This window comes from Chaetura pelagica, unplaced genomic scaffold (assembly GCF_000747805.2).
Source record: "Chaetura pelagica isolate M959 unplaced genomic scaffold, ChaPel_1.0 scaffold642, whole genome shotgun sequence".
NCBI classification, from domain to species: Eukaryota; Metazoa; Chordata; class Aves; order Apodiformes; family Apodidae; genus Chaetura; species Chaetura pelagica.
The window spans coordinates 525,093-536,684 of record NW_009952704.1 but is presented as its reverse complement, the minus strand read 5'-3'; the positions used below and the strand labels follow the sequence as shown (position 1 = coordinate 536,684).

The 11,592-nt window shown below is 36.3% G+C and overlaps 1 protein-coding gene across 1 annotated transcript in view; it reads right to left on the bottom strand.

Annotated features, from left to right (window-relative positions):
* Positions 1–11,592, bottom strand: part of ULK4 (unc-51 like kinase 4) — a 219,221-nt gene that overhangs the window by 161,757 nt on the left and 45,872 nt on the right. Inside the window, 2 exon segments of the mRNA XM_009994107.1 lie at positions 4,778–4,939; positions 10,681–10,764. Of these exon segments, the coding sequence (XP_009992409.1) occupies positions 4,778–4,939; positions 10,681–10,764 (246 nt within the window).

Sequence of the window (11,592 nt, the reverse complement as noted above, 5' to 3'; positions counted from 1 at the left end):
TCTTTCCCTCTAGACAACAATAATGACGGAGCAGCATAGTCCATGCCTGAGTCTTTTATCAGCACAGAATGAATGTAGCATCAGTTAACACTGTACTGGAAAGGAGAACAGACAGCAGAATATACAGTGATGGCACACACCACAGAAATTCTGGTCACCCATAAAGGTGAGCACCTTTCTTCTCTCACTGCTCACGGATCATAATCTCATAAGCAGTAGCTCACTTATCTGAAGTCTATCTTCAGATCTAGATACTCCTTTAGATCTAGATACTTGTTAAGGAACAGTGTTTAGCACAGTAAACATGCAAGCTATCCTCCAAGTGGTTGATTTACAAATATCAGTGATTAAAACAACTCTAACAAATAAATGCAGGTCCTGACTTTATTGAAGTGAACTCAAACCTGTTCAGTGCATGCTAACTTAGCTATTTCACAACAAACATTACTACATTATCTCTAGGGTAGATTAATCTCCAAGTCAATAAAAGTTTTCCTTTCGATACCTCTGGAAATGCATCCTTCAAGATAATGCAATGGCTTTAGCTCTCTCCACAGAAAGAAAATAAGACACTCTGGATATCTAAAATTTCATTTTCTTTGGTTTGAATGTGGTGTTCCAATAGGAAAACAGATTATATCAATTATTTGAGTCACGTGAAAATCAGAATTGGTTTTAGAGAAAAACTTAGAAGGCAACTTTCTTCTGTGAGAAGAGGGGAATATTAGCACTTCTTTCTCCTTTTCAGACCACCCATATTTAGAAATTGATGCTTACTTGCTGTGCAGTCAATACTGAGGTCTAATTTAAGAGAAACTAGTCAATTATACCCACACAATACTATCATCAGAGATGTTTTCCATGTAGGAACCTTAGAAACTGCCCAGTTCACTAGTGCCCTTTGAAACATTACTCAACACATACTAAAACCAAACCAAACTCAAAAGGCAAGCATAAAAGACAATAAATAAAGAACTTAAGATTTTTAAACAGCTGCTCTATTGACACTGTTCATCTACTCTGCTCCTGTTCTTCCTTGTCCAGTCTGGTGCAAGAACCCTATCAACTGCAGCCTTTTTTTTTTTTTCCTTCTTTTTTCCCCACCCCCTTCTTCTCCCATCTTCTAAAACAGGCACTCAGTTTCTTAGTACAGCATGTTCTGTTTCCCCAAGGATACAATCCAGCCCTTCAGCTCTAATTTGAGGTTCCAAAAGGAGTGGGCAGGATGTATGTGAATTCACTAAACATATGCTCAAGGGTCATATTACCAGTGGACTGCTGGGACCTATGGACAGACTGTGTCAAAGCAACCTGGAGCTAGCCTGGTGTATTAGTGTGGTGTATGCAGACTTGGCAATGCCTTGGCTCTCTGCTACAGACCTCATTAAAAAATGGTGACCATAGACACAGGCTATTAAATGACCTCCAGGCAAATCTGGTAGGAAAGACACAGCTGTCTTCTAGGAGCATATTGCAGTTTTGCAGACAGCAGGAAAGCTCCAGACCACCAACAGCTAAAACAGGAAAAGCTTTAAACTCACATTAGCTTGTATGGCACAGACTGCTCTGCTGTATGGGTAAACAAACTCTTCAGCAAAAAATAGAGTTTAATGGGGGACAGAAGACAAAGTATCGTAAATCACTTCAGTAGATACATGTGGACATGTGGAGATAGGTGGTCAAATGCAGTGGAGAAGAATTTGGGAACCAATGAGGAGAAGAGGTAAGAGTCGTTCTCACACCATCATCTCTCAGCAGAGGTCTTGGAACAGAAAATTATCTCATTGAGAGTAAGGCATTGGCAGAGCCTCCCCTGGAATTGGCTTCTCTGTCCTTGCTTTCTGTGCAGCCTTAAGCAGCATCTTTTCTCCCAGCAGCTCCAACCCTAGCATCATGATCCTCATCAGTCCCTTCCAACATATTCTATTATTATCTATGTCCTATCTATTGCCTTCTGCTCTAAGATGCCATACAGTGGCTGGATAACCTTCACCCTTTCAGGTTGAACTCCATGACTCTCTTGAGAATGAATGCATTAATGTATTTGCAATACCCAAGTCTCTAAAACAAACTAATCAGCACCAATTATTAAGAAAAAAACAAACTACAAGCCCCCAGTAGATTGTGTTGAGCTTTCCTCAATTAGTTTCCACTGAAGTGGCTTATGTTTCATTACCCTTCCTCCAGCAGAAAAAGCCATCTCTTGGAAGTGAAAGTAATATTTTTTAAAAAAACAAAACTTTCTGAATAATATGTTCTTTTTAGTAAGAAAATATTCTTCCTGCTGCTAAGCTTGTCAGAATGTCACTTTTACATCTTACATAATTATTTCTTCTCTGAGTCTAGCAAAATGATAAGAAGGTTTAGATTTCCTACAGGCAAAATCTGTGATATTTACCTGAGGCATATTGGACTTTAAAGTGAGCAAAAAATACTGAGACACAGTCCCTGTTTGCCACCTCTGACAGGCAGGCAGGACAAGGTAAAGTGTCATTTCTTGACTCCAGAGATTGAAGACAGAGAATCTTCTTTTTATATTTTTACTATTGATCGAAATAATAATAAGTAAAATTTCAGAGTGCCTTACTGTTGTTATACTCTGCAGACTGCCTGCTTGCTCTAGGTAAAGATATGACATGTATTTCTTAAGAGAAACGTATTCTTATATGTAAATATAGATGTCAGTCAAGAATAAATTCTTCAGGATACATCCAAACAAGGAAGGAACGACTGCCTATGATAGAATACAACAGGACACTGATGATCCCAATTTATGTGGTCATGCAGAATAAAGATGCCTACATGTCTATAGCAACAATTTAATGAACATAGAAACTGTACAGTATTTTACTTCAAAAATTACTACTCTACTGAAATTTCTAGAAGAGCTCTGCATGTGCTAGATTTCAGTATTGATTGGTTGTTTTTAAAAATATTATATACCAAAATACCCCAGCAGTAGTAACACATAATCATGATTTATATCATTATTACTCAATAGTAATAAACCAAATAAATAAGTTCACTCTTGTTAATTTACTTAACAGCATTGTTTCACTACAAAGCAGCAAAAAAGATTAGACTATCACCTTGGTGTATCCTACTTTAGAATCTTCTTTGTCCAATTCATGTCATACGCAGTATAAAATAATTAAACCACTGACTTTAGATAAAGGACACAATCTCTAAAACAGTGGAGAGGGAAATCCAGGAACACATTCAGATCCAAGCATACCTGTGTGAAATGATCTGTCTGAAAGTAGGAAATGGAATGGACTATGTGGATAGCAATACTTTCCATGAAGACCAGAAAAACAAGAAACAAAGCAGTTGGACCAAGAATGTAGAAGAGTTAATATCTCTTACTCTTGCAGTCTCCCTCACTGCTGCTTTCACTCACAATTCTCCAACATGCTAGTCTGGACCAAGCCTTATCCCCAGCATGAGAAAAACCTCAGTAACTACCCAAAAGAAAGGTATGAATTCCAGTAAGCCGACTGTCTTCACAGTTTTTTGTTTATATTGTTCGTATGTGCACTTATATCATAGGATTGCATGAGATGTTGTAGAAATTTTTGTCTCAACAGAACTCATGCAGACAGGACTTCAAAACATTTCATCTCTTTAAAACACTGGCCTTGACAATGAAGCCCACACTCCTAAGGAACTTTGACAGAGAAAAGTTAATAGAATGATAAAAAAGACATCTTTCTCACTTAGCTTGACAACTGCCATTGAAAGGTTGTCCCACAAATCAGCTGAGTTTCTATAAGGAATCCTGGTGTTTGTAACCTGTCATGACCTCCTAAAACACACCGCTTTGTCCCAATATATGTCATTTATAAGAGGGTTTCTAAAGTAGTCTGAAGGGCTGATAAGCTTTGACAACTAAGTCTTTGAATTTGTGTTATAGAGGGAAATAAAAAAAAAATAAAAATCAGGAGGTAAGAGCTTGGCAAAAGAAAAATAGCATTGCAAGTCGTATCAGTGGCAACTCAGGAGTACCAGATGCTTCAATTTTTAACTACAGTATAAGTATGGTAACTTACTACATGTCATCACATTTAACATCCTTGGTTAAGGAAGAAGCCCATAGAGATCAGGTTGCTCTATCACAGTTGCAGTGACAAGAGATGAACAAACTGAGGAACTCAAAATCTATGATACTTTCCATCTCCTCCCTTGGAAGTGGCATACAAATGCCAGCACTGTTCATCTGAACTGAACAATTAAAAAAGCCTCACTGACTAGTAAGCAGTGGTAGCTGTCAATGGACACAGGAAAAAAAAAAAATAGGCTGCAATAAGGTCTTCATGTTTTATGTTCCTCTTAAACTTTTTTACCTGCCTTTCAGATAAGATGCATAAAGACTTCCTTCTTAGCAGATGCTATGGAAAAAGTCAATTCCAGTACTGCTTAAGAGAGGCAACCTATCCATAGCATAAATGCTAAAAAGATTAAAAAGATTTCTCATTGGTTGACCTTGGCCTTACAGCCTTGAGAGAATCAAATGATCTGGGATCTCAAAAAAGGCTCAGGCAGAACATAATCACCAGCATCAGAAAAATATATGTACCAGAAAATGATGAATTGCAAAGACTTTTCATAAACACTGTAACTTCCAATTTCAGAAATTTTATAAATATATTTCAATACAAACTCAAATATAAATACACATTCATCAGAAAATGTGCTAAAAATAATTTCCATTTCAATTCAGAATGCTTTTCAAAATAAACCCCAAAATATTTCTATATCATGAAAGGAAATTCCTTACCGAAACAGCAGTTATCTTCAAAGAATCTATTGTAGAATGTGTGAAAAGGTACCACAAGACAGGTCCAATTTCTGCTGTAATAAATCCTTTTGCATGGTGAGAGAGAGTAGTACAAACATTTTCAATTATCTTTGCTGCCAAATGGTTCACTACCTTGTCTTCCTATAGGAAGGAGAGGAAAGGAAAACTCATAAGCAAATATTTCTAATGTTCCTGATTTCTTTTTAAACTACTGCCTATGTCCATGTTATTCCATGAATACTGTCATAATGTGGTTTCTTAATTTTATTTGAAGCTTGCCAAAGTAATTTATAGGAAATCTGAACTTGTGACAAACGTAGAGCTACAGATTCTACTTCCCCCCCACTTCCTCTTCTACTGTAAAGACAATTTAATGCAATTACAATTTAATATAAAATCTTTCTGCTCCAAATTATCCACCCAAACTAAACTGAGTCACTAAAAATAACAAGGTTTTCTTATGTTAGAGGTGTTCCATGATCGGTGCTTTATGAATGAATATCTGTATATCAAGCTCATTACTACAACAGGCTCTGATTAGCAAGACTATGAGACAGAGTTACATTCAGAAAAGTGATATTGCATTAAACCCTCTTTATTTGGAAGAACCAACAACTGCCAAGGATAAAGAAAAAGCCTTCTTGCAAGTAATGTTATTCTAAAACTCCCTTATCTTCCTCTTCTGAAACAGACAATACTGACTAATGTTTAAGATAAGCCAATGGTCCCGTTTACTGCACCAATTCCTAAATTTCTGTAAGGGATTCTGTATCCTTCACATATTTAATACTAATCAAATCATTTTATCTGCAAAATCATTTGTAGAAAGCCACTGTACATGTAACTTTAATATCTACATAATGCTACTCATACTGTAACATCTCCATGGAATGAAAAACCATCATGCCAGAATAATCACAAGCTATCAGCACATCAAGAACATCACATGGGAGCAGCTCTTCCTTGAGAAAACTTACTGACTGCAACGGAAGCTTAATTTACACAAATCACTTAAAAACAGTCTCTATTTTCTCTCTTTTCCCTCTCATGCCCTTTCTTTGGTATCTTTTTGTTAAATTGGGTTTTTTTGTTCACTCTTCCTTCACTTAAAACTGGAGTCTTTACCTTATCAGAACTGGGAGATTCATAGCTGGTGGTTTTTTTGGCTGTGCATTGATTGTCTCACCTTATTTCAAATCTTTAACTTTACAGTAAGTAAAGTCTTTCAACAGTGTCTTAGATGACATTCTTGAGCTCATAGCCTGGCTTTACAAATAATTCATCACAATTCCTAATTGATTTTTTCCTTAAACTAATCTCCACATTATCATACTAACCTTTGGATTTCTGACATTTATCTTCACAATTGGAACTATCAACAACTATTGGAGCAGTGATAACAAAACCTTTCAGAAAGCAGTATAAAAGCCTTCCAGAAGGAGAGAATTTACACTTCATTAAAAATATATTCAATATCTGCTCTTCCTTCTACTGACTTGGGTATTCTAAAATATACACACTGATGTAGAAATATTTGGAAACTCTAGTATAATACTGTTAAAAACCAGCTGTATTCATCATTTTCATGATAATCCTTCCTATTCTTCTGAAGAACTGCAGCTCCACTCAAAATACTTCAAAGAAATACCCAAGTAAATTCCCATCTAAACCAGCTACACTCTTTTTTTTCTCTTTCAAAAAACTCTACTGATTTCTGCGGTCTTCCTTCTGATTTACAGCCATGAAACCAAGGAGGATTTAGACTTCCCTGTTTTTACAGCTATTATTACTGCAATATATTGTATCATTTTGATGCATTGAAGACCTATATACACAAATACATATATATACTTACCAAACTCAGTTTCTCAAAAAATCTTCTCTTAATTATACTTCTGAATTTCAGTCTTTTTGCTTTTTTTTTTTTTTTTTTTTTGGCTATCGTAACTTTAAATCCACAATTGAAGTGTTAATAGCCAAGTTAAATCTTTCATATATGAATTAAGAATGCCAAATGGAACTCTACTGCTACTTTAAGCAGGCAGAAACTAGTAAGTGCACTGTAAACCCATTAACAAATCATAATCAAGGCATTATACAACAGATAACAGTTATTACAAATGTTAACAAATTTCCAGATGCACTGAAAGCTTTTCTTCATAACCTTTGGCCATGAAGATGTGCTTTATTTCCTTTCAGTCATCACTGAGAGGTGTTATACGTTGTGCCAGATAGTCTTGCTGCTTTGGTTAGAAAAAGGAGTAATTTCATTTGCTGTCATTTGAGATTGCCCATCTTTGCTCCTCTGGGATCTATTCCTGAGCAGTGTCTAAGCAACCAGACTTGTAACATTTTCTGCTTAATTAGCTCTCTAGAAGGGAATCATGACCTAAACTAATATTTGTCCTCTTAACTGAAGGAGTCATCCTGTCATGCTACAAGTACATAACATATGTTAGTGAACAGATACAGATCTTCAAGATATGAGTGAAGCAGTATGATATAAACTCTATCTATATCATGAACTGCATCAAATCTTAATCTATGAATAGAACTGCATCAAAAAGAAGCATATACTGTGCTTTCACTGTGTTTAGATTTCGACTAGTTTTATAAAATGCACTTAAAGATAAAGCTCCTGATTTTCAGCCATATTGAACACTTGCAGGTGTATCTGTTTCCGAAGTCATAGATGTTTAGAGCTAAGGACAAGAAAGCAAATACCAAAAGAGTAAATAAAACTTTTATTCAGGTCTTTCTGTTCCAGTTGGGAGGGAGGTGAACAAATGAAAGTCACCAAGGAAGCTATCTTCATTTTTTTTACATAACTGAACTTACTGGATATTTTTGTTGATTGTTAAACACTTAACATTGCACTAGTAGTTTGGGAGGCACTGAATATACAATAATTACACTAACCAACATAATACCTAAAAATATAACTTTATATAAAGTTTAAGTAAAATGTTTAAGAATCCCTAACTCTGACCCTGGAAAAAAATACAGATTCTCCTGGAAGCTATTTGTACGTACATAGAGGGCAAACATTAGCAAGAGCAAAACCTACTGACCAAAAGGACAAGCTTCAATTATGGGTGGACTAACAGAGAGCCGTGGTTTTAATTTACTTCAGCTTTAACAAGGTTCTCCACTTCCTATCTAGCCAAATAGCAAAGACTGGGACTTAAGCATACTACCAAGTACATAGAAAGCTAGTTGGACCACCAGATTCAAAGGATTGTGATCAGCAGGGCAAAGATATCTGTGGCAGCTGGAGCTATCAAAGGACAATATTTGGGCCAATATTGTTTATTGTGTTCTTTAATACAACATAGCAGTTCTGTACATTAGGGATTTTTCTTCTAGTTATCATCTTGGTAGCACTCTGCTGGACCCACTCCTGAATGTCAATGTCTTTCTTTTACTAGGAAGTCCAAAACAGAACATAGCACTCCAGCTGTGGTCTCATTAAAGGTCGCTTGGATGTGGTGTCGGTGGATATGTTTGAGGGGAGAACTCTGTAGAATAGGGATGATGGTAGTCTTTTCCAACCTGAATAGTTCTATGATTCTACGATTAGTGCTGAATAGAGGGGAAGAATCACTTCCTTGAACCTGCTGGCTACTCTTTTGCTCATACTGCCTGTGTTGCCATAGCCTGCCTTCGCTGCTAAGGCATACTGCTGACTCATGTTCAATTTTCTGTTAGCACCCCCAAGACCCTTTCTGCAGAACTGCTTCCTAGGGAGCTTGTACTGCTACAATGGGTTATTCCGTCTCAGAAGCAAGCCTTTGCTCTCACTTTTGTTGAGCTCAATGATGTTCCCATCAGCCTGTTTCTCCAGCCTGTCCTAGTCCTTCTGACTAGTAGCCCTGACATCAAGTGTATTGATGCTGCAGCCGCCACCAATTTGGTGTTATCCATTTGGTCACTCTGGTCATTACTGAAGGCACTAAACAGTATTGAACTTAGAGGGACACTGATAGTTACTGCCTGCCAGTTGGACATTACATCATTGATCACTTGAGTGAATTTTCCTGCACATCTTATCTTCCATTTGTTCAGTCTGTACCTCACCAATGTGGTGATAAAGCAAATATGTCAGAGGGTGTCAAAGGCCTCCATAAAGTCAAGGCATACAACATACACTGCATTCCCCCTTGTTCACAGTGCCACTCATGTCCACATCATATAAAGCAATCAGGCTTGTCAGAGGGCTGGAGCGCATCACATACAAGGAAAAGTTGAGAGAACTGTTCAGCCTTGAGAAAGGAAGGCTTAGAGAAGATCTTATTGCTGTCTACAACTACGTGATCAAAGGCTAAAGAGAAGATGGAGACAGATGTTGTCAGAGGTACACAGCCATAGGACAAGAGACAATGGCCACAAGTTGCAACATGGCAAACTTCAGTCATATACAAGGAAAAAGTTTTCTAGTATGTGGAATCACCATAAGAGATTTCGAGTCAAACAGATATTCCTGAGCAATCTGATCTCTTCCGACCTGCTCTGAGCAGTAGGTTGGATTAGATGACCTCAGGAGGCCCATGTCATTCTAAAATATTCTACAGTTTTGCAGCAACAAGTAAGTTTGTTTGGTTTTTTAAAGACAAAAATCTCGAAGATGTAGTTGTGTTTCAAGTCAGTGATGACACCATACAGATGTTTTTGTAAAAAATTACTAACTTTTTGTGTAACTTTTGCTGCTAAAGACTGTGAGATCCACTTTTTCACTAAATAATGTGACAGAATGAAGTGACTGGTATACTATCATCTGGATGCAACTACTGCAGTAGCCCTGCTCTTATATGTTTTGTAAGAGCTTATTGGAAATGCATTTCTATTTTATGCTATTTTTTTCATGAAAAAAATATATGAAGATAAGCTATTAAGAAAAATTGTATATGTTTCAGAACTAAGAATTTATTTTATTCTATATGAATAAGTTAGGGTCTTATGGACGTCTCTACACGGAATACCCAGAAATAGCAAGTCTGCCATTACTAAATTTAGAATTAAACAGCTTCTCACTAATGTGCCTTAGAATGACATCTTACTCGAGTTATGAGATGGAAATAGTCCACAACAGAAACACAGTTCTGTGTTCTTGATCACATCCAGGTTTGAAGATGTTAAAATGCATCTAGATTCTTTCTCTATTAATCACAGTCTGTAGACAACAAAGATCTAAATAATAATAATTTTTTAAATGTATAAAAAAAAGAAGAAAAAGAAGAAAAGGTACTTCTCTTGCTTTTTGCCCTCCAGCAACCTCCCACTTGTTTTCTGCCTTGAGTTTTGCCTTGGGCAAAGAAAAAGCCAAGTGGTCTAATAAAAACAGTAAATGCCAAACCTCTACTCAAATCTTTTTCAGTTTACAAATTGGAACTATATGCATGCTTTTCTTCTGTTCTTCAAACACAGCTAGGTCATCACCAAGAAAAGTGAAAAACACAGCATAGCACATGTACAAGACAAAAAAAATAATTATGACTTTTTGGCCACAAAAAAATGCTAACAACCCCGTACAGGAACAACGCAGTTTTCAAAACCTGTATCAGCCACTTCAGACTGCACAGTAAAAACTGTGCAGAACATCTCTAAAGAAAGCCACAGCATTAATAAATTCCATATTTATTAACAGTACTATCCCATTCATAAAAAATCAAGCAGCAATACATAAATGTTGAATGTACGGAGAACAACACTGCATTTTTAAATTAACCTTCTGCTTAGGTCATGGTCTTAATCACAATTACTTAAATTCAAGAGCAATATTTGGTCGACAAGGCATTGCAGTGCTGCAGGCTACAAACTTCACACAATGCCTAAAGGGTTATTACAGTGGAGAAATTCCATTGAGGACAATGAAAGAGCCTTACCCCTTCCCGAAGACACCTCATTAGCACAGTGTAAGTAGCTAAGGGAACAACCCAACATTCTCTGGGGTGCTCCACTTTTTCCTCCTGAAATTAAGCCAACAGCACAAATTATTGAATAAGAAAAAAATAATCACAATAACCTCACATAAAAAATGAAGAACAGATTCTTATTAAGGTTCTTACTATACACATTTCAAATTAGCATATGGTTAAAAAATTCCAGAGAAGTATTACTATTTAATCTTATTCCATGTGCAATACAGAAACGGATGTTTTATTAGCTTATTTAAATAGACTGCAAAATCCATAACAGGATTTGCCCTAATATTTCTGGGTTTCATAGCTTCCTTCTTATTCACACACACAAAAAAATATTCTTGCATTCCTGTCAATCATTTTGATTATTAGAGAAAAAGACAACTGATTATTAAAAATAGTAATGCTTCTCTTTCAATGTGATTTAATTATACCAAACAAAAGTACTTTTATCTGGCAACTTAAAAAAACCACCAAACTTTATTTTGGAAAAAAAGTATTCAAACTCACACAGAGACATACAAAGTGTTTAATAAAACTTACTGTATGGAATAGGCTTTAATACCTATCAATACTCTTCGAGATCTTTGTGCATATTTCCTTGAAATCACCCTGTTGCAAAGGCTAATTCACTGCTAGTTGAATTAGGGGTTTGATTCTTCTATTAGAGATTAATGGACTCCACTCCCACCCACCCCCCAGTAGCCTACTGTAAAATTTCAAGTTTAAAAGAGGACACTTGGATATCATTAAGATTTAACTTGTCTACTCTAGTAACACGGAGACACTAACAAGTGAAAAAAAAATTGACTCTTCTGGGAAAGAAAGTTAGAAATAATAGGCATTGCATGATACGAAGATGACAAGCCATGGTCT